The sequence below is a fragment of the Punctularia strigosozonata genome, assembly GCF_000264995.1.
Source record: "Punctularia strigosozonata HHB-11173 SS5 unplaced genomic scaffold PUNSTscaffold_10, whole genome shotgun sequence".
Taxonomy (NCBI): domain Eukaryota; kingdom Fungi; phylum Basidiomycota; class Agaricomycetes; order Corticiales; family Punctulariaceae; genus Punctularia; species Punctularia strigosozonata.
The window spans coordinates 1,464,587-1,486,164 of NW_006767442.1; the positions used below are offsets into that span (position 1 = coordinate 1,464,587).

A 21,578-nucleotide genomic window follows, 5' to 3' on the forward strand; every position below is an offset into this window, starting at 1 on the left:
AGGAGGAAGTTCCGGTCTTCATAGATTTTCATGGGCGCGCATCATAATCTCCCGTACGATTTGTTGATGTTTTACGTTCACTCCTACGGTACGAAGGAAATGAGAGATGACCGGCAGAGCAGAGCTTTGGCTGCGGAGGGCGCGAAACGAGAAGGGTTGGGTGGCGGTGCTGGCCACGAGGCACTCAACCATCATCACGTGGGCGTGGCGTGTCATTTTTACGTCTTGCCCATTGTTCCGTGACTTGTCGCGGGATCGGCTGCGCACTGTCTCCTGTCCTCCATCGTCTCCGCTGGTCTCAACGTCCGTCGTCGTTTACGGCGCCCCTTCCGCCATCCTATTCATCGGGCACCTCGGCGCTGCGCAGCTGAATTACAACCAAATTGTCCGCACACGTCGGGCCACCCACGATTTCCTAATCGGGCAAACAAAGGTGCTGGCCACAAAGCCACCCACCGCGACTCAGCTATAAATCGCCGCTGTACCCGGGCTCGTCTCTGACTCTCGCCGCGACGAACCCCCCCAAGTTCACTGCCTTGCTCAAAGGATATCTGCAGACTCCTCCACCGCTTCTTGTTATCCTTCATCGACGACCACGGCCCACGAACGAACTTCTGTACTAGTAACCTGAACTGCATTCTATCACGATGGCTCTCTCGCTGCCTCGCACGCCTTCGGTCGAGTGGATACAACCCGGCGTTGCCTCTCCGAGGACCCGCGCGACCCCGACGGGATCGCAGCGGAATGTTACAGACAAAGGCAAAAGTAAAGCGAGTTCAAAGGACCAGATCAAAGGCAACGCCAGTTCCTCCTCCAAGGACAAAGGCAAGGGGAAAGCGAAGGCCCAACCGGCGCCTCAGGCGTCTGCGCAAGAGCTCACCGCACCGGTCCCGTCGTCGGCCACTCCGGCCGCACCGCCCTCGACCCGCTCAACCCGCAGATCCGCATACAGCCACACCCGCCGCGCAGCGTCCCGCTCCGCATCCGCATCTACCTCCCTCACCGCATCCACCTCCACCTCCACCCCAACCTCAACCCCCACCTCCGCCTCTTCCGCGCTCCCGGGCTGGCCCTTCCCGTACACCCAGACCTGCGCCCCACCCCCGGACCCCGTCGACGGCACCTGGCGCCCCTCGGCCGGCATCGTGCACCAGTTCCTCTCCACCGGCTTCTCCATCCGCCAGCGGCTCGACTCGGCCCTGATCACGGACCCGACCGACGTGCGGCTCCAGACGCAGTGGGGCCGGACGGGCTGGAACGCGCTCAGGGTGTACGACGAGTACGTGCGCCGCGGCCGGCGCGTCGTCCCCATCGGCCTGGAGGACATGCAGGCGATCGCGACCTCGGGCCCGAGGACGCCGTTCGAGGTCCTGTGGCGGCGGTGGCAGGAGGAGACGCGGTGGGCGGAGGAGAAGGAGGAGCGGCGGCAAAGCCAGAGCGGCGAGGAGCGGGCGACGGCGGCGGAGGAGGAGGAGGAGGAGGAGGAGAGGGAGCGGGAGGAGCGCAGTCGCCGCTCGCCGAGCCCGACGTGCACGGAGAGGACGGAGCCGGACGTCGTGGAGAACACGCAGGCGGACGCGTGTGCGGAGGCCGCCGCGCTCGGGATCAAGGTGTGCGACTACGCGTACGAGGGCGAGCGGCGCACGCAGACGACGTTCAAACGCGAGCCGAGGGACCACGAGGAAGAGGAAGAGCTCCTCAAGTGAGTGTCGCGATATATACGCGCATATATACATATCATCTTCGATGCTGTGATCTGACCTTTTCTTTCCCTGGCTCGTAGCTGGTTCAGGTTCTTCTGCTCCCGTGGCGCTTCGTCGTCGATCGAAAACCCGACAGATCCCGCCCCCTCAGCAGCAGCAGCAGCAGCAGCCACAGTCGCTCTCACAGACCCATCCCCCGGCTCGTCCGGCGGTCCCTCCACCTCGTCATCCTCCGCGCCCTCCTCCTCCTCGCCGCTCAAACGCAAGAGCGAAGAACCCGCCGAACGCGACCCCGGCTCGCCCAAGCGCCGGCGCCTCCCGCCGCCCCCGCGCACGCCCTCGCCCTCGCCCCCGCTCCCCCACTCCCTCTCCTCGCGCGCCCTGGACCGCAACCGCAACCGCAACCGGTCCCAGCCCAGCCTGCCCGCGATCGACGCGGCCGCCGGCGGTCTGCGGAGCGTGCCGGTGCGGAGGCGGAACAGCATCACCTCGCCGGACCGGTCCCGCCGCGATCTGGCGACGGTGGAGGAGACGACGGAGACGCCACCGGCGAGCCCGGGCGCGGGCGTCGACGAGCTGCCGCTGCTGTCCCAGTTCCAGGGGAGCCGGTACGGTCTCTCGCACAGCCAGGGCTCTAGCCAGAGCCAGAGCCAGAGCCAGAGCCAGGGCAGCCGGCCGTCGCAACGGCGCGGACTAGGAAGGACACAGACGCTGCTGCAACTCTGAGGAGACCGCCGTCGAACCGAAGGGCGAAAGGGCGACCGTCCGGCGCGCGGCAACGAACAACGTTCGTCGTCGTTCGTGAAGTCGAAACGAGAAATGCCGAAAAGCCAACGAACGGAAACATCAAAAGGTAAATATTATGAGAAGGACAACTGGCCATCAATCTGTAAACTGCTTGCAAACAATCGACAACGCTACGTACGATACTGGAGAGGGAGAAGAAGGGGATTTAATCGTCCGTTATTCTTATTCGGTCATGAAGAAACGCTCGCGAAAGGGATGATGTTGTAATTTTGAAGCTTTGAGGTTAACCTGTATCGAGCAGACTAGTATAGGACTAGCAGTAGTTAGTTATTCGTAGAGCTATCCGATGTACGACGGAGGTGGATTGCAAGCAATATCATTCGTGTTTGTCCAACAACGGCATGCGCATACATTCTAAGGGCCTGTACCTGTTCGATAACGTACACCGGTCAGCGCTGGCGTTCCTTCACTACTTCTGCTTCCGCGGCAGCGCCTTCCACCCTGTCCTCAGCCCCTTCTTCTCGATCACCGCCGCTGGCATGCAGTACACCGGGTCGAGGTCGACCAGGCCGGGGTAGCCTACGAGCGAGAGTCCGGCAACGCCGAAGACAGTGTGGAACACGTCCACCATGTTGTCTGGTCGGTCGGCGATACCACCCTGTTCCGGATCCTGGGAGCGATGTCACCGTCAGCGGTCGAGAGGAGTAAGAGGAAGGCTGTACCTGAGACGAGAGGATGAAGGACGTGAGCTTGTCGGCGTCTATCCAGGAGAGCTTTCCCAGGATCGAGAGCGAAGAGAGCACCCAGAAGCTGTAGCAAACCTGCGTACGCGGGAGTAGTCAGGATATGAGCGGAAATGAACGACGAAGGCCCACGTCTTCTAGCTTCTCGGGCCGCCCGTTCAGCCCGCCGTTAGGGAGCTGACGTTCGGATAGCCACCATGCGCAGGTGTCGCGGTCCAGGCAGGACGGATCGTTCAAGGCGCCGAGCACCGCTAGCGTGCCGGTGCATACGAAGACTGCGATAGCAGGTTCATGATTTCTAAGTATCCCGGAATTCACAACATGGTAAACGTACCTTGAGCAGCATGCGATTCGGCATCGATCTTGGATCCGAACGCGCCGTCAAAGTTTCGGCACTTGCGCGTGTAGTCCAGAATCCTGAGAAGATCGTTGTTTAGCTCGTTATCCTTCGAGGGGGGAAGAAAAGGGTGGCACGCACTTGGCTTTCCTGGTTTCGGGGTGTGATTCGGAGGTCGATGGGTACGGCTTGTCGAGCTCGGAAAGTCGGCCGAGGAGGGCGAGGGAGAGGACGGAGCAGTGCGTGAAACGCGTGTCGGTTTCGCCGAAAGAGTCGCCGGAGAAGACGCCGGCAGGTGTTTGGCGGTCGAGGATGACTGGTGAAGTGCGTCAGAAAGCGTCAGCCTACTCGAAGTTAGGCCTCGATGGAAGACCGCAAATTCGCGTGGGTGGATTGTGGGGAGTAAAGATGGCGAATGGGAGTGTGCGATGATTTGGTGGCTCACATTGGACGACACGCTCTGTTCTTTCAGGGGATAACCTATCAAGCGCGTCTTGGATGACGAGGATCTGTATACCACTCAGGGTTGCGAGTATATGGGCATCATGGGACGGGTGGGCACCAAACGCTCCTGAAATGCATCATGATCAGTAAGATTGCAAAGAACGAGGGGTAGGAGGGTAGGGATATTGCGGTAGATGGAACTATATGGATGTACCTGCCTGCGTCCTCATCCCAACACGACAACACAAATTGTATCATCTCTTCTCGGTCCAGTGCGTCTTGATGTCCCATGATGCATAAAGCAGTCAAGCCCCAGTAGACGGCGTTCAATCGGAGATGGGACGTGAGGTGATACAGAAGATCGTCTTTCGCCTGCATATGCAAATCATTCGATACACGGTGCGGACATGACGACTGCCCAGGACACGCACTTTCCCAAGATTTTGTATGTAAGAGACGTGCAGGGGAATCAGGAGTTCATGGGCCATCTCGAGCGGGTAACAAGCAAGTGTCAGAGGAATGAGGACGGTGCAAGGAGACGGTCGAGACACGAGATACGTAAACCACACTGCCGTTGCGTTTGAGTCACCGCCCTACTGTCAATCCGTGAACGACACTGGATTTCCTGTAGGCTTCCTATGATCGCGCGATGTAGCCGAGTAGATGGGATAAAGGGACGGATCAGTAAAGGGTGGACTACTAATATCCGTAGCAGTGCAACCCTTGCACCCCTTACACGAGTAGTGCTCGATTCGCATCGCTGCAGTAATACTTCACATCGCACATTCCGAATACTATACATTCACTCGATCCCGCATTTGCATGAGTATATCATAATCCGTGCGCGAGTTCAGATCGCCTCTGCTAGGATGTGTTTGAAGATGGAACCCGGAGAGGTATAAACATGGACGATCTTCCATCCGGCCTCCTTCGCGCAAGCATAGTGGTTGGCCAGGGTCCGCTCTTGTCCTCCAATGGCAAACATCTGCAGGCGAAGGCACAACATCAGAAGAGATTACCCAAGGGAGAGACGCAACGTGCCTGGAAGTCGCCAAGGTATGCCGGCGAGTTCGCCTTCCCGAGGTTGGGTAGCAGAGGTTCTGGCACAGGAGGAGATACCGCTCCCGGGATGTTGCGCAGCTCGCTGTCATCCTCGCACGCGTATGCGACGACCTGGTCGACCAGAAGTAGCCTGGTTTTCCCGGCAGCAGCAGCTTCCCGCAGACGTTTCAAAATGCGGACTGCGTATGCCCCCGGCCAGTCGTGGATCACTACACGAAGCATGAACAGATCGGCGTCCTTGACGGGTTGCGGGTCGAAGAAACTATGCCCTGGTGACTCGTGAGCTGCAGATTGCCATGGAAAAGCGGCTTATTTACCTTGTAGCGTGACCCTCCCTGATTGGAGCGCTTCTGGGTAATTGCTGGCCCAGAACTAGGACAAGGATTAGATACCGTTTGTATCAAAGTTGCGTCCAATATGTTCCACGTACCTCCTTCCCAGACTTTTCGACGACGTTGGGCAAGTCCTGAACCACCAAACGGAAGCTAGGAAACTTCTTCGCCACCGTCATGGAGACAGACCCAATACCACCACCAACATCTACCACCTTAGCGTCGGACGGCAGGGTTTCCCAAGGGAAGCCTGGAAATGCAATGAGCCCACGTATCCCATGGGGTCCGATGGATGACTACCTCGAAGGATAGATTCTCCGTCGTCTAGTTTGTTCACTCCGTCCATCGCGATGTTGAACCGGATGCCCCGGAGCCGATTTTCGGGAGCCTGGAGCCATTCGAAAACGGGTGTCTTGGTGTTGAAATAACGATTGAACGGGCTGTCTGTCGGCTCCTGGGAATGAGCAGTCTTCGGATCGGTCAAGGTCTCCGCTGTGAGGCAGGAGCTACGGAACACCTCGTCCGTGCTAATAGGAGCCCACTTAAGACATATCCGGATTTGCTCGCGACAACAAACGTACGTGTGCTCGATCAATGCCGGGAAGCCAGTCGTGCCGATATGTTTCTCCGGCGTCCTTCACCCGTACGTTGAGTAATCCAATACTGCTACACGGACAACCGAGACTCACTTCATAGATGTGGGCTTCAATGTATCCAGAATGGACGACAGGCGGTTGTGGGCCCATACGTCGGGGTGGACTTCCCGAAACACGTGGTGCGTCGCAAGTAGGCGAAGACATCTCGCTATCAATACGATCAATATCCAGGATGGAAGTAGTGGATACCCGCGGGAACGTACAAATCTTGTCGCCATCCATTCCGTTGCGTTTCCCGATGTCTTTCGCATGGATGCCCTTCGAGAGACATGAGCACGTCGTGTGATTTCGCGCATTCCATCACAGCTCACCTGCGGACCGGCCTCACGGATTATCTCCGGAACGTTGCCTAGGAGAATGCTTTGAAGAGCTGCGGGAACGTGACACTGGCCTAGGTCTCAGCTCATACTTAAAATACAAGCTGGGATGAAACTCACGATCATCGCCAGATCCATAACTGCAATGCCAGGAAGCCTCACGGAGGCGGCCAGCTGATGTGCGGCGGCGACGATGAGCAGTGAGCTCTCGACGACCTTAGGCGAAACGGTAAGCGCCTCAGCAGCGTTCGTAGGATCGAAAGGCTGATCTAAAGAAGGGGGCTCCAGAGACGCAGCCTCGTATTCCGCCTCAAGTGCGTCCACGGCCTTGGACATGATTTCGACGAGCTTGCGCAGCGGAGAGATTCCAGGAGCCATGATGTCCGCAGCTTGCTGTGGTGCAAACTACCTATATGTTTGTCAGAGGACGAGGACGACTGCACGTCTGCACAGCTCCCTTTTATATTCTGTGATAGAAGGTCAGAGATGCGGTGCGATCGGAGGCGGGCCGGAAATATTACCTCGAGACGCAGTCGTAGTAGCGTGTTTTTCGGCCACGAGTTCACGATACGACAGCAATGTGATCATAAGCCCCGTGTCATGGCTTGGGTCATGTATGTTGACTCCAGCTTCGACAAAGGCGCGAACTAGGGAAGGTCGTGTTAGTGAGCAATACAGTCAGCGTAGAAGTAGTTGTACGCAAATCGAATGACAGCCATGAATGTTGCCAAACTGGATAATGACAAGTACTTCCTGATAGGCTTGTCAGAGGCAAACACGTGCCTTGGGTATTCCACAGGCGTGAGACAGTTTGCTGTGAAGCAGTACGCTCGCCTGGGTCTTCCTGATAGACATACGATGTTGCACGCCTGTATAAAAGTAACTTTTCGAACAGAACGTTCCCTCACAGCAGGTGCCCGAGTGATCACTTTCGATACCGCTTTGCGGGTGGACCTGAGCTTTGCGCTTGTAATGTCACCTATAAGCTCGTCATGCATAGTGCCTGGTTCACAGGACTGGCAATGGATGCGGACAAGAAGCACGATACATGGGGTTGACGCTCGTCTTACGTGTGCAAGAACAGGACCGAGTATGTGCAATTGCAACCAGAAGTCAAGCCCGTGTAGCATATTACGAAAACAACACTCACATCCCCATTCGACCCATAGAACCTCCAGCTGACAACGTCGTGCTGACAGCAGCGAACCTGTCGCATCCACTCCTGTGCGCTCGAGTTGCAATGTGGCAAGGACATCGCACTGAGCTAGCGGGCTCCCCCCTCACCCTCAGCATAGCGGTGCCGTCGTCGGCAATCGTTGTTTATCTCTTTCCGTAGTTCAGTTCTCAACACCCGCGCCGCGGGGTCACTTCCTAGCGCACGCAACCCGCTGAACATCGTCGAGCATTTCGTCGCATAAACGTTCCTTTCGGAGGAATGGCATTCGTTTACGTCGTGATATTTGAACGTATATATCCTACAGCATGCCGCCTTTAAGAACAGGTGAGTCTATCGGCATATGCAACGATATATGTACTGCCGAAAGGAGTTTACCTCGAAATTGTATGCGGCCTGCCGCAGCGATACCATCCTGCACACCAGTTTGACCGCGTCCGAAAAGGGTCCCTGGGAACGTGGACATCCATCACACTCAGCAGCGAAGGTCCTCGGCTCTACGTCCTCGACATGAGCGAAAGGCGCGGTCTTCGTTATGACAACTCCCAGAGTGTGGATGGCTCGATGGTCGCGACGCGAAAACTGCTTTAGGGCAGGGTTCGTGATTCGTGCATTGACCGTGTAAGCTTCTCTATGTGACTGAGAATATTACTCGTTGATCGTCGACGAAGACGAAGTGGCAGCATGCGGTTGACGGATGATAGAAAGACGAGATAACAAAGAATGGTGACAACGCATACATACAAGCGATATACAGTCCCTAATGCTATGATATATATTTGTGACGCTAAGTGTAGGCCTTTGCTGAACAGTGAGCACGCCTCGGGTATAATGGCATCATCGCGATGGATCCCTTTCGTGAGCACACCACTTTTTACTCCGCCTTCTTGAACTCGATGGCTGCCGTTTCGCCGAAGTCCCAGAGCTTGACGAACTTGAAGCCGGTGTCGTTGCTGGTGTTGTTCCCATGTTAGTAACCTATGAGGCTCGTGATGGATGAGGGAGATGATGACTCACGCAAGGCTGGTGAAGTCGTCCAAGGTGCGCTCCTTCGCGTTCAGGCAGACCATCATCTATCCAACAGCTTTAGGTCAGTTGTGACATCGGAAAGCGCGGCGCAAACACGTACGTTGAGATCCTGGTAGTACTCCCGGATTCGGCCGAGACCGTAGTTGGGAAGCAGAGGCTCCGGCGCCACGGGGATGAGAGAGTCGGCAGAGCGGTTGAGGTGTTGCAGAACGTATTCCTCTGTTGCCAGCGTGATCAATCAATGACCAATTTGACTATGCTTCGATGGACTTACGAATGAGGAGGCGAGAACCAGGCTTCATGACCTTCTTCACGTTCTCGAGGATCTGCTTCGCCTGTGCGTCAGGCCAGTCGTGACTATAGGTAAGAGGTAAGATTAGTGGTTCGTGATGGTGTTTTTATAGTGTGACGAACATGATGTTCTTCAACTGTTAAGGGTACAAGTATATCAGCAGGGTGTCGACTAAACAATCATGCTAGCTCACGTAGTAGATATCGCAGTCGCTTGCGGGGGACTCCTTGAAGAAGTCGAACGGAACGAAGGAGACCCGCTGCTGCTCGACGACCTCCGGCGCCTCCTTGCTCCAGATCTCCTTCGCCTGGTCGATCTGAACACCGAGGTCCTGCAGAACGATGCTGAGCTGAGGGAAGGTCTTGGCGAGACGCATCGACACGTTGCCAACGCCACCTCCGACGTCGCAGAGGGTGGTTCCTGCCGGAAGCTCTTTCCATGGGAATCCTAGAAGTGCCACGTCGTCATTTTTGCTCATCGGTGGGAGACAGATGAACATACCGGTGAGCAATGCACCCGCGCCGATGCCAGCGTTGTAGCCGATCATGGCCTTTCCGAACCGAGCACCGAGCTCCTTGTTCACCACGTCGTAGTAGATGAACAGCGGCTCGCCGTAACCGGTGTATCGGTTGAAGCAGCTCTTGTTGTAGTCGTACGATGGACCCCACTCCGGGTCGTTCAGCACCTCGGCGAGTTTTGTCGAGAAACTAGCGCCTTCGTCGATCCTGAAATAGGACTATGTGAGCCGATTGGTCCGAAGCGCAAGGGAGTCGGATCCACGTACCAGTGAGCGAGGGTGTAGTACATTCCGTGGTCGGTGCCGAGGACGATGCTCAACCTGTTGTTGGCAAAGACATTGTCGGAAACTGTCGAACATCGGGTGAGCAAACCAGGATGTGGATGGTGAATGCGCTCACCTTCGCGGAAGCAGTGCCTCGTGGCGAGAAGTCGTAGTACGCGGGCCAGCTTGCCCTGTTCAATACCAGTCTTCTTGGAGAGCTCGCTGACGTGAAGCCCTTCTGGGTGACCCTTGAGGTGGTCAACGACATTCGCCTGAATGACGACGTTCAGGGAGGCGGTCTCCATATGCTATACGATCGTTGGCATCTCAAAGGCGAACGCGAAACTTTAGAACCTACAGCGAGGCCACGCTGAAGGGGTAGCGTGATTGTTAGAAGGATGCAAGTCATTACTAGAGTAGACCACTTACGTTGCACATGGTGTGTTGTGGGGCATTGACCAGAACGGACAGTTGAGCGCAGGCACCTTCAATAACTTGTTGCGCTTGCTTCAGGACGATCGACGACTCGACGCCGTCAAGGGGATGAGGCTTGGTATCGTCGAGATCGGGAGCAGGGACTCCAGCGCGCTCGTACTCCTTCTTCACGGTCTCGACGTTCGACGTGATAAGCGCTACGAGCGCATCGAGCTGCTTGAACGTGGACATGTTGGCTTTGCTCTTCGAAGACTTATTGCGACGATTGACACAGAGCCAGTTAAGCATAGACCTTTGAGGACCTGATATGCAGTCCGATCGCTGACCGCTTTATAGATTCAGAACAGTTGATGAGAAGTGTTTACTTCGAGGTTCTCGCGATCTCGAGGCAGTTCAAGCAGAGAGTCATTCTACTCTCAGGAAGACACAGAACCCGCGCACTTCTCATCTCCGCGTACGTGGCACAGCAGAAAGTGCGGGGACCACGTTCTGATTCCATCCTGCGATGTCGAGACGAGGGGCTGCCGAAAGATCCGTACGAGAAAGCGTGAACGAGACCGGCGGAGGCATCGTGTAGTAAGATTGACCAAATGTGGTTGGACGGTATCAGAAGGTTTTTTGCTCTGATATTCGCGATTGCAGTTCAGGTGGACATCGTGGTCAGGGACATAAGTTAGCAAGTGTATGCAGAAGACGCCGGCGGCAGCGGGCAGGGGTCCGGAAACGGACCGGGTAGGACGGAAGAAACGGAGCACAGCTTTGCGTGGCGGTCTTCCTTTGTTGCGCCTCTGATCTGCTCGGGAGCAAACGCTATACAATCACCACCGGCTCTCACTTCTCCTACTGCGGACCCGAGGTGGTCGGTAACCTAACTGTTGTAGTCACACACGGTTAACTCAGTTCCGACCACCCTCATGATGGCGCCCTTGAGACGCCATTGAGTTTGCTGGGAGACTCCGTGCTCGCAATCAACGTATCATCGACCTTTCGCTCGGAAGTGATATTGCGAATGCATGCAAGCATGGACGGCATGGTCACAGCCTTCTTCAATAGATGATCTTTACGTGAACGCTGAACCGTGCACAGACAAGCCCGAAAGCCCAATACCAACCTATCCATTGTACACGAGCCATGTCAATACGAAATACAACGCCATCTGAGGCAAAGAAACTACTGCTGAACGTCTGCGCGAACCAAGCCAAGATTTCCTCTTTTCAACCTAGCCACCCATCCCAGGGACTGATCGCCATCAGAAATCATCAATGGCTCGCGCTCGAAGTTGCTGACTCCGCTATTGTGATCACGGTGCACGATCCGCCGTGCGTTTACCTTGTTGAGCAATGCCAGCGCCTCGCTTTTTGTTACACGTCCGAGAGTGCTCTCCGAAATCGAAGTAGCGGCGTGTTCCAGCTTCGCGGGGTCTTGGATCGGAGCATCGACGTCGAGGAGGCTTAAGTTGCTGGCTTGATCTCCGCCGTTTGCTGAATCGACTTTCAGCTGGTCACGCACGATTTGGATCGTGTCCGTCTCGACCGGCGCAATCAGGTTCCCGCAAAAGCCGACTGCGTCGTCTAGCTCCGATTCATGAAGGTGAGCCCCCATGTCCGCTGCTCCTTGGATCACTAGAAAGCGCATTAGACTGAAACGAGTTTGAAAGGAATCGGTCGTACATGGCCGAATAATCGAGAACGCCCGGTCGAAGTTATCTTCGTCGACATCGGCCAAAGCTGTAGACGACTGTGACCGAATCTGCTTGTACGCCCCAAGAACGACGACGAGGAATCTGGAAGCAGTCTGAGAACGCAATATCGAGAAGGCAGTCCGAAACCAGCCCATACCGGGTATAACTAACGCCGATCCTCCTGTTGTGCCATTCAGCCGCGACTTTCTCCGTGCAGTCTCCGCGAATCGCAGCGGAGATGGTTATTGCAGAAGACAGTCCTCCGGTGAGTGCCAGATGTATTCCAGAAGAGAAGAACGGATCAATAAAGGCTAACAAGAAGTGAGCATAGCATCGACGTATTTATAGCTGGCAGATTCACCGCCAGCATCTCCGACGATTCTCCACCCATCGCCGGCGTATTGCAGCGCGTTATAACTGAAGTCGCTCGCCATCTTGATAGGCTCGTGCGGGCGCACTTCGCCCTTCTCGTTGACGCCGACGTGGTCGTCGATGACCGTCGCGTCGCCGATCAGGCCGAGGATATGCGGAGCATACTTCAACATCGCCTTGTATCGGGTTTGAAGGGTGGTGCCGGCGAGCTCGCCGTGGGTGTTGTAAGCGGTGTAGATCTTCTGGTTCATGACGATTCCGACGGATGTAATGCCGTTCGCAAGAGGAATGAACCAGGCCCATCCCGACTCGTCGGTGAGTGCTTCGAAATAGGCGGCGCCTTCGCGGTTGAGTCCTGATCCTTTCATGTACGCGCTAGTTCCACGCCAGTAACCCCAGAATGCGACGTTCCTGTGGTTCGACTGGTCTCAGCGAAAACAACTGTCGAACGATGTATAACGCGCACTTCAAGCTCTCTGTGTATTTGCGATTCTTCAGGTACTTATTTGACATGATGCCGGTACGTCCTGAGGCATCAACCAGGTAGTCGAAACTGATTTGACCAGTTCGCGCCCCAGAGACGGTGGATTGCGTGTACGAAGCAGACCGGGGTCGACCAAGGTCCGTCTCGGAAGACTCTCCCGGCGCTTTGCTCTCGAAATGGAGCTCGGTGACCTTCGTTTGCTGGTACACCCGGGCTCCGCTCTCGGCGGCATGATCGAGGAGCAACTTATCGAACTCGCTGCGATTGACGTTCCATACCGCGCCTTGTGGCCCGAGCGCACAGAAGTCGGTATACCCTTCGGTCTTGCCCTGGTTCAATTTCATTGCAGCTCCGGGCTAGAGGAACGCTTAAGACCAACGCCTCGGCTGTGCACGAGTACGAACCTTCCTGGCGAAGCCATGCGTCGCTATAGTCTCTTCGGCCTCGACAAATCTCAGATACTGCCTTACGGAGGGTATCAGGCTCTCCCCTATACGGATCGAAGCGACTAAGTATAGCCGACTTTCTGTGTTGACCTGGTGATACTGACCAATGTGGTATCTAGGGAACTGTGACATTTCGAAGACAGCGACGTCGAAGCCCTCGCGGGCGAGCGCTGAGGCAGCATAGGATCCAGCTGGACCACCTCCAATGACGAGGATTTGAACATGTTGAGGAGGTATGTTCACTTCTGTAGCGATCATGATGATACGAGAGAGACGTTGAGGAGGAGACCCGTGAGGGACGCGGACGATAACTCTTCGTGAGTGTACTGAATGTGGCGCCCGGACTTTGTTCGTATTTCAAATGCAACTGTGCAGATTGCTCAGTACCATACGGTTGAAAATTCAGACCTACCGAGCAGCGATATTGGACCGTAAACTGGGAAATCCCGCGAATTCACACAGTCGGTCACCCATCATGATCCCGGCCTGCCATCTCAGGGGCCAGAAGCAGTGCGAAGCCGACGGGTTTCGGAACCATGATGGGCGATTGACTTCGCCTCCGCAATCATCTGAAACTTGCCCACATACTAACTGGCTTTGTGCGCGGTGACGAAGTTCCTACGTTCCGGTCTCACAGCCATGGCGATGTGCGCTCGCGCAATCTCCGGATTGATAATAAGCACTCACACGCGAGCAATGCGCAAGGCGCTCCGGACAGCCCACCTCCACAATGTCGGCTCCTCCTCCTCCAGCAAGTGCCCTGATCACCGCCGCACAACATACGTATGTATCCTGACCTGTCCTGATTTCCATTGCCTGAACGGCGTACATCAGATATGCCGCAGAGCTGTTCCAGCTCGCGAGCTTTGCGTTTCTTGTTTGGGATCATCGTATGTCAGAAAAATTCGTTCTGAGTATCCGTCTCGCTCACTTTGCGCGTATAGTCGTGACACTGGATGCCGAGGTTTGCCTGACTCTCGTACTGAAATGTATAGCGCATTCAATGTCCTTTTCCCAGGTCGAACGTATATGGCAGCGACCCTTTACTGGGGCCACGTTTCTGTTCTTGCTCAATCGGTACGGTACCGTATTGGAGATCAGTGTTGTGATCGCTGCGTTTCACTCTGAGTGGACTGTCAATGTACGTTTAGCATGTTATATTGTACAAAGCGTCTACTCACACAACATTTGTTTCAGGCGTTCGTGGTCGTCCTTATTCGGCGAGATGTGTTCACGTAACCCTATTTTCAGGTGCAACCACTTCGTGAAGTTCGAAGGAGCCGGAACAGCCACTCTCGGAGCGATTTGTGCCAGTGAGTGGAGCACTCCCGCATGTTGTTTCACTTTGATCTGATCTGTGCTGGCAGTCATCATGATTCTACGAGTGTACGCTCTATGGCGCGGCAATCGGATAGTGCTTGGAGTGCTCTGCGTTGCTCTTGCAGGGCAGGTAGCTATGCAGGCAATCGCTCTTGCTGAAGGAATTCGTGCGTCCTTTCGTTATCATCTGCGCGCGCTCTGGAAACTGAAGTGTTCCATACCCAGGCGTACCTCTTCCTCCCGGTTTCAAAGGTTGCATATTGACGGGAAAGGACAACAAGTTCTCCCTATTTTGGGTTGCGCCCTTCGTCACCGACATCACCGTGTTCATCCTGACAATGTGGCAAACACGGTTATACAGCAGCGGAACCCGTCAGATGCCGTGAGTTCATATGCTGTGCCCGTTCGCTGAAGCTAACTCCTGCTCTTCGGCAAGTCTGATGAGGCAATTCATACGGGTGAGTAGATGGTGTTTATTTGTTCGGAAGATGTCCGCTCACGTCGTCTTGACTCGACAGGACGGAATGGTATATTTTCTCGTGATCGTGGCGGCAAATCTGATGAATGTGATCGTTTACTTCGTACGTGCCTCGCTACCTGAGATGCGAGTTTCTCGGTCACTGAAGAGCACTACAAGACCGCTGTCACGGACTTGAAGGCAATGTGCGCAACCTTCGCCCAGTTGCTCACGTCTGTAATGATCTCCCGGTAAGTTTGCATGTCTTCGTGTTCTGGCACGGTTTACTCATGCCAAAGCAGGCTCGTCTTGAATCTCCGTGGTATGCGACAAAATCTCAATATAGGCCAGTCTCTAAGTTCACTCAGCGATGACTGCCTTGACTCATGGCCATGATAGATACTGCTCAAGAACTCGGACATGCTAGGGGACTCAGCAGAATCAGCGCCTACGAAACGTCGCGGGCGAAGTTATACACTGCAAACGATACTATCATGAACTCGTGGGTCGCCACAAAGATGATAGGCAACTTGGGCGAGGAGCTAGAAAGTGCCTTCGACTCATCCGGGGCGGACGAGATGCCTATGGTTGCCTTCGCGCGGTGATTGCGGCGAATCACCGTCGAATTTTCATAACTTATCGAACTGGTTTCGTGCGCCGACCTGTATTGTCACATTTATACTGTATAACCTGTCACTATGTCACTCTTTACTCTTCATGCTTACAACTTCCTGAGTTGTTCAAATTTGTGGCAGGAAACATATTCGGGAAATATGATTACTCGTTTGTAGTACCGATAGCGCGCCACGACGCAGACTTGGTTAGATCTGTTTTCCGCCGCGTATCTGTCCCAGCTATCTCGCGCAATCTCGGTTGCTGTTTGAGATACCGCACCACGGCGGAGAGGTGCGCTCGAGTGTGCTGCAAGGCAATGATCGCCCTGTACCTCTTTCCATGCTGTTTTCCGCGAGACTTTGCTGCGCATCATCCTCCGGAATGCCCGTTGGGCGAGCGCCGCGAGAGAGTAAGGGTCAAAATGGGTTATGTGCCTGAGTACCGACGCGCCGACCGCGCGGTGCGGTTAGCGCATCTGAAGAGAAAAATGATGTCAAGTATTGGTCTTACGTGCCGATATCCGTCGTTTCCGTTCGTTCGCACCCTCGCCCGAGGCGAGACCATCAGCATCGTGACCGGCTCGTGGGGAGCGATATGCTCGGTAGTAATTGCCAATTATCAGCATGCCTCCCTTGCGAAGATCTCAAAGTCGGATTGCCGACATTCGCCAACGACGACAGGGAAAGGCATTCAAGTGACGCATCATTTGGTGTAAAAATAGGTTCAATATCACTCTATGCACAGCGCAGTGAAAGAAAAGGCGGTGTGTTGACGACGGTGCAGGTTTCTCCGTCCGAGAGAAAATCAACGGCGGAAGAAGCTATACAGGCCTCCAGGCCGAGGGGTTGCTTCAGCTCCCGGCCGCCCGCGTATGTATGTACCTCCTGGAAGATAGGAAGAGGTCATATAATTCGCCGTTGGCAAGCCCCCCATGCACATGTTACTTTGAGTACGTGCAGCTCGGCTAGATTGCGCACCCTTGTGGTCATAGTACTAGCAAGAAAAGAAGCAGTCAAGGCAGCACAGCTGGGAAGATCAGAGAATCTCGTCGCGTGGCACAAGGAGCGATCATGGGATAACTTCTAGATGCCGAACTAGCGCAGCAGCCTGTAACGCCGGGTGATGGAAGCAATACAGCGGCACGTTCGGACTCGGTAGAGGGCGTATGACGGGTAGATCTCCGACACAGCCGTGTTTACGGTGCGCATCGAGCTCAACATGGAAAGTAGTAGCGCGAACGCCGAGTCTCGGTACAGTAGCCACAAGAGAGATAAATGCGCCGCGAATGTTACAGTCGGAGAGTGAGAAACAACTTGAAGCGCTGGCATAGCCGCCCTTTGCCGCTGTCCAGATCGGCGTCACACGCCACCACGGTCGTTTCCCATTGACCATCTCCTGCAATAATCAGTACATCACTGTCATCAAGTTTTGGCGCATCCAATACACTACCCATTACTGGGCGCTGGCCTCTGATGAGGCGTGTTCTGATTTACATGTCCGCCTTCCACGGATAACGCACGACGCACATGACAGCATATGCTTGGTGCAAGGGATGTGATGCTGCAATGTTGATCTGAGCTCTACTTATCACCGTTCCTCGCTGAACGAAAGCTTCGTATGCGGACCCCCACAACGGCGCATCAATTCACGAGGCCATAACGTAGACTTCTATTTCTCAGTACCACTGCTCCTCGCATGTCCCGTTCGCAGCTCCTCAGTGACCCCACGGCCATGGACCAACTCGTCCAGCTAATTACATCCTCAGTAGAAACCTTCAAGGCGGAGTACCAGAAAAGAGGATACAACGGCCCGAGCCTTGAGGACACTAGCCCGCACACCGCTGACGCTATACCACCATCCATCGAGCTGAAGCATGCCAGCCAAGTTATAGAAGGTGCATGCGCTCAGCTGTGCGCAATCGTTAATCCTCCGCAACACACCATATGCAACGTAAGTATACATACATATTGTTCACAACGCACTCGCACTCATTGTTCAAGTTCAGCGAGGCCTGCAGGTGAGTATGGACTACTGTAAACACGTGCATCACGCAGATTGACGCCTTGCCAATCCAGCACCTCGAAATAGCTTGCTTCCGAGTTGTCGTGGAGGCCAAAGTGGCAGATCACCTCAAGGACTCTCCAGATGGCTTGTCGGTAGCCGACCTGTCTTTGAAAACCGGCATTGAAGCCGGTAAACTCGGCCGTATCATGCGTCTTCTAGCGACCAAGCATTGTTTCCGCGAAGGCGCGTAAATATCATCATACATCACTCAAAGTCAGTTAACGACCTATTCTCATCAGTCCAGGATGGGGTCTTTACCAATAATCGACTGAGCGCCACGCTCGTGTCCGACAGTTCTATGCATGCACTGATGGGCCATTTGTACGTACCACGTCCAGCTCCGAAGTCCGAATTGGACTTACGTGATGCCAGCACTGATGAAGCAGCCCGTGCTGGCCTGCTGCTATCGAAGACGCTCACAGACCCTGAATGGAGTCCTTCCTATGCCCATAACAAGACTTGCTTCAACCGTCTCACCGGATACGACGGCCCACTATGGACCTACCTCAATGACGTCGATGCAGCTATGGGAGAACGGCTATCGACCGGTATGATCGGCTTGAGCAAAGGAATAGGCGCCGGAGCTCTGCTCACAAGTACGATTTCTGCCCCTGTTGCATCGACGTTGGACTGACGACGTTGAGTAAGCATACCCATGGAATGACTTGCCCGAGGACGCGTCCTTCTGTGATGTGGGGGGCGGGGTAGGGTTCATATCTATGCAGGTTGCCGGCGCGTTCCCGAACGTTCGCATTGTTCTTCATGATCTGCCCCCGACGGTGAAGCAAGCTGAATCCGTATGGGCTGAGCATTGTCCCGAAGTCGTCGCTCAAAAGCGCATTGAGTTCGCCCCTATTGACTTCTTCGTGAATCCTGTTCAGAAAGGCTGCAATGTCTACTACGTAAGTCTTGCTGGTATCTTCTCGGTCACGGCTCATGGGTCCTCGTAGTTGAAGAACATTCTGTGCGTCTTGATTCACTGAGTGTTTCTTCTCGCTAACGGTGCTCTTAGCCATGACTGGCCGGATGACAAGAGCAAAGCCATCATCGAGAATATAAAGAACGGGATGCAACCCTCCTCGCGACTCCTGATTCGTATGTCCGTCACCATAATGACACGAACCGAAGTCCTGACACAAGGTAGAGGAGTACATCATCCAACACCTCCAGCAGCCGTCGGGTAATGTCAAGATGTCAGTGGCGCCGAGTCCCCTCCTCCCTAATTTTGGAGAAGGAAAGATCCGCCAGCACTATCTGGATCTTGAGGTTCGCTCCTTTCGCATTCTGGGATCGATGCGCGCCAACCCGACCCCCACAGATGCTCATAATGCACAACAGTCAGGAGCGTACTCTGGAAGAGTACGTTCGTCTTTGGTGCGTGTCAGAATCTCCTTCGCATCGTTTCTGCTCAACGTCTCGGTAACAGCGCTGCGTGCGGCTTGGACTTTGTCAAAGCGTATGATTGCGGGGAGACGGGAGTTCTAGAGTTCAAGCTTGCATCAAACTGATAAGATTATCGTCATTGGTGCTGTATTAGCATGTACGTTTATGGTGTATACAACTTTGTAACTCTTTTTCCACCTTGATTGGCTTGATCCGTGACGTTCCTAGCTCGGTTGAGATGTGTTTCACTCGTTTCTCAGGTGAGGGCGCGATCCTCGGATCTTTGGAACAGGAAAGGATAGTGGCTCAGGAATGGAGCGCCGGGACACAGATAATCTCCGTAGGCGCACATACTTGGTTCTGCATATAGAGAAACGTTCGCACCGGCGCTCGCTGTTGAATGATGAGCCTTTGCGTGCAGCATCCGATGCATCATCGCCGCGCCTTCGGCATACAACAGCCCTTTTCGGACCCGACTCCTATCTTCCGAGGAGGAAGTCACTGATCTTCTCGAGAACCTGGACCCCTATCATATCTCATCAGACTTCTTCGCCGAGTTAACCGTTGGTATTGGGAACTTTAGATCATCCTCACCCATAGGAACCAAGAGGAACCAGCGCTGTGAGAACCATTTCCCAGACTTCTCATGCAACGTGTTCAGGGCAACCAAGTGGTCATACTTTGCCGTATTCATCGCCTCTATTGAGACGACGATAGCCTCTGCGATGAACGTGCTTGCTGGATTCTGGGTGCTATCAGAACCATGCCATGCATCAGCCGCTGACGGAACTCACCGTCTGATCATATCGTCCAATGCATTCGACGTGAAGCTAACGACGCCTCGGTGATAACACGCGCACGGCAAACCTTCTCGTACATTCGTAAAGGCCGTCCACGTCTTTTTGTACATCTCACCTTCTTTCCTACGCTCACTTGCTACATATCAGCATGTCCAGTCATGCCAGGATTCGAATCGCAGTCGTGTGAGAGCAGTGTTTTCATTGCGTTGAATAGTTCACGCTCAACGTTTGCTATAGCGGGGGCGGAATAGGTGGTCTCACGTTTGCGCTCGCTCTGGCTCGATCGAATGCGGATGTTGAGCTGGACATATACGAAGGCGCGAGCCAACTCACCGCGACGGGCGCGGGAATCATTATGTGGCGTCGAGTGTGGCAAGTGATCGAGGCACTTGGCCTATCGGACGAGCTGGGCAGCTTGCAGGCTCGTAAACCTAGCAGCGATCCCCGTTAGTATTAAGCTGTGGTATCTTGAACCCGTCCTGACTACCTACATAGAAACCTCTTATCGCCTCAGAAGATGTGACCTGGATGTCGGCGTCAATTTTCATGACTTAGTTACGCCAGGTGAGCATTCATACGACTGCGCACCTTGAACATGACTAACACGCGCTGACCACAGGTGGACTCATCCTGGTTCATCGGGGCGACTTCCAGCACATCCTCCTGCGGCATCTGCCAGAGAAATATCGTATACACGTTGGAAAACGTTTGCTCGGGTACACTGAGAGCGTCGAGGAAGTCGAACTACAATTCGAAGACGGGTCGACGACAACATGCGATCTTCTCGTGGGCGCCGACGGGGTGAAATCGGCTACACGAGCATCCCTGACAGCATCCGGGGGTCCTGTGTGGAGTGGCTGGTGCGCGTATCGAGGTTTGATCCCTGCCGACGTCTGCAATGCAACTTTGTCGGACCATCCCGCCCTGAACGGACCCATGCTGGTAAGCTTCCGCCCTTTTAAGGTTATACGCCAATCAGAACAATCTTGCCCTTCTCAGTATTGTGCCAAGAACAAGGTCGATATCTCTGGTTCTGTGGTGTGGTTAATGCTTAAAATTGATACGGAACAGCACGTCATCGCATACCCATTGCGAAACGCATCGCAGACTCTTACTGCCCTTAACGTCGTGGGGCTCATATCTGAACCGGTCGATAAAGACGCTGCCTACAGCGGACCATGGGTGGCCGAGGTCGACAAGGATCACATGGAGAAGAACTTCGGCGATCTGGAAGACGAGGTGCAGAGACTGTTCAAGGTGGAATGCCTCTTCGTTATTTTCGGTCGCTTTGCTGAAGTACAACTTGATCTTCAGTGCTTCGATCGTCCAATACGATGGGCCATTCATGTGACCAAGCCACTTGACTCGTACATCTCGGATACCGGCCGAGTGGCCCTGATAGGTGACGCGGTGAGTGATGACTACAAAGGTGTCGTGCACGGAATGCTGAGTCTTGCAGGCACACGCAATGACACCATTCCAAGGTTCGGGCGCTGGGCAAGCAATAGAGGTTAGCGTCACTGCCGTGGTATCCGGAACCAAGCATTAACGCGGAGACTATAGGACGCCTACCTCCTCGCTCAGGTTCTGGTGCGATCAGGATTAAACGGCGCGGATCTGAAGGCGGTCTTGAAGGCGTACGATTCCCTGCGTCGGCCCGCATCTCAAGAAGTAGTGCGAAGATCTGAGCTGAACGGGTTGCTGTACGAGTTGAGAGCTCCCGGTTGGGTTGACATTGCAGCGAGCGACACTGAACGAATGCGAGAGCTCGGCGCTACCATTGAACGCAACTGGGAGTGGGCTTGGACAACAAAGTTGGACGACGACATCGACGCGGCGATGGACTACGTATTTGGCAGCATTTCGCGTCAAAGCTAGCTAGAACCTCAGTTCTCAACTATTAG

At 54.6% G+C, this 21,578-nt stretch overlaps 8 protein-coding genes across 8 annotated transcripts; 4 read left to right on the top strand and 4 right to left on the bottom strand.

The window, feature by feature from the left end:
• Positions 1-647: 647 nt before the first annotated feature.
• Positions 648-2,838, top strand: PUNSTDRAFT_145328 (uncharacterized protein; the record flags this gene model as incomplete). Its single annotated transcript, XM_007386300.1, has 2 exons — positions 648-1,702; positions 1,784-2,838. 2 exons carry the CDS (start codon positions 648-650, stop codon positions 2,427-2,429), a joined length of 1,701 nt encoding a protein of 566 aa, XP_007386362.1. The 3' UTR covers positions 2,430-2,838.
• Positions 2,820-4,331, bottom strand: PUNSTDRAFT_54232 (terpenoid cyclases/Protein prenyltransferase). Its single transcript, XM_007386301.1, has 7 exons — positions 4,193-4,331; positions 3,976-4,101; positions 3,672-3,846; positions 3,528-3,610; positions 3,326-3,468; positions 3,173-3,271; positions 2,820-3,120 (listed from the first exon to the last, which is right to left on the bottom strand). Exons 1-7 carry the CDS (start codon positions 4,263-4,265, stop codon positions 2,920-2,922), a joined length of 900 nt encoding a protein of 299 aa, XP_007386363.1. The 5' UTR covers positions 4,266-4,331; the 3' UTR covers positions 2,820-2,919.
• A 493-nt stretch (positions 4,332-4,824) lies between these two features.
• Positions 4,825-6,677, bottom strand: PUNSTDRAFT_72409 (O-methyltransferase; the record flags this gene model as incomplete). Its single annotated transcript, XM_007386302.1, has 10 exons — positions 4,825-4,959; positions 5,007-5,305; positions 5,354-5,408; positions 5,467-5,618; positions 5,669-5,895; positions 5,950-6,003; positions 6,058-6,172; positions 6,228-6,282; positions 6,336-6,410; positions 6,462-6,677. 10 exons carry the CDS (start codon positions 6,675-6,677, stop codon positions 4,825-4,827), a joined length of 1,383 nt encoding a protein of 460 aa, XP_007386364.1.
• Positions 6,678-8,389: 1,712 nt separating this feature from the next.
• PUNSTDRAFT_72619 (S-adenosyl-L-methionine-dependent methyltransferase) lies at positions 8,390-10,283 on the bottom strand (the record flags this gene model as incomplete). The annotated part of the gene is made up of 10 exons (XM_007386303.1): positions 8,390-8,468; positions 8,533-8,588; positions 8,645-8,763; positions 8,819-8,901; positions 8,959-8,972; positions 9,030-9,283; positions 9,338-9,561; positions 9,621-9,702; positions 9,754-9,925; positions 10,047-10,283. 10 exons carry the CDS (start codon positions 10,281-10,283, stop codon positions 8,390-8,392), a joined length of 1,320 nt encoding a protein of 439 aa, XP_007386365.1.
• Positions 10,284-11,156: 873 nt separating this feature from the next.
• On the bottom strand, positions 11,157-13,293 carry PUNSTDRAFT_106040 (FAD/NAD(P)-binding domain-containing protein; the record flags this gene model as incomplete). Its single annotated transcript, XM_007386304.1, has 8 exons — positions 11,157-11,674; positions 11,723-11,835; positions 11,891-12,044; positions 12,095-12,176; positions 12,216-12,516; positions 12,572-12,945; positions 12,994-13,079; positions 13,140-13,293. The coding sequence occupies 8 exons, from the start codon at positions 13,291-13,293 to the stop codon at positions 11,223-11,225; spliced, it is 1,716 nt and encodes a 571-aa protein (XP_007386366.1). The 3' UTR covers positions 11,157-11,222.
• Positions 13,294-13,765: 472 nt separating this feature from the next.
• PUNSTDRAFT_106042 (uncharacterized protein) lies at positions 13,766-15,342 on the top strand (the record flags this gene model as incomplete). Its single annotated transcript, XM_007386305.1, has 9 exons — positions 13,766-13,818; positions 13,870-13,925; positions 14,031-14,234; positions 14,581-14,737; positions 14,792-14,813; positions 14,874-14,936; positions 14,993-15,063; positions 15,115-15,158; positions 15,212-15,342. Coding segments are annotated over 9 exons (801 nt in total), but the record flags the coding sequence as incomplete, so codon positions are not given.
• Positions 15,343-17,158: 1,816 nt separating this feature from the next.
• PUNSTDRAFT_72025 (S-adenosyl-L-methionine-dependent methyltransferase) lies at positions 17,159-18,999 on the top strand (the record flags this gene model as incomplete). Its single annotated transcript, XM_007386306.1, has 10 exons — positions 17,159-17,377; positions 17,503-17,662; positions 17,710-17,812; positions 17,864-18,087; positions 18,140-18,393; positions 18,442-18,455; positions 18,504-18,586; positions 18,636-18,757; positions 18,810-18,865; positions 18,918-18,999. The coding sequence occupies 10 exons, from the start codon at positions 17,159-17,161 to the stop codon at positions 18,997-18,999; spliced, it is 1,317 nt and encodes a 438-aa protein (XP_007386368.1).
• Positions 19,000-19,888: 889 nt separating this feature from the next.
• Positions 19,889-21,552, top strand: PUNSTDRAFT_71963 (FAD/NAD(P)-binding domain-containing protein; the record flags this gene model as incomplete). Its single annotated transcript, XM_007386307.1, has 8 exons — positions 19,889-20,120; positions 20,170-20,238; positions 20,294-20,616; positions 20,674-20,691; positions 20,746-20,931; positions 20,989-21,084; positions 21,134-21,184; positions 21,238-21,552. Coding segments are annotated over 8 exons (1,290 nt in total), but the record flags the coding sequence as incomplete, so codon positions are not given.
• Positions 21,553-21,578: the final 26 nt, after the last annotated feature.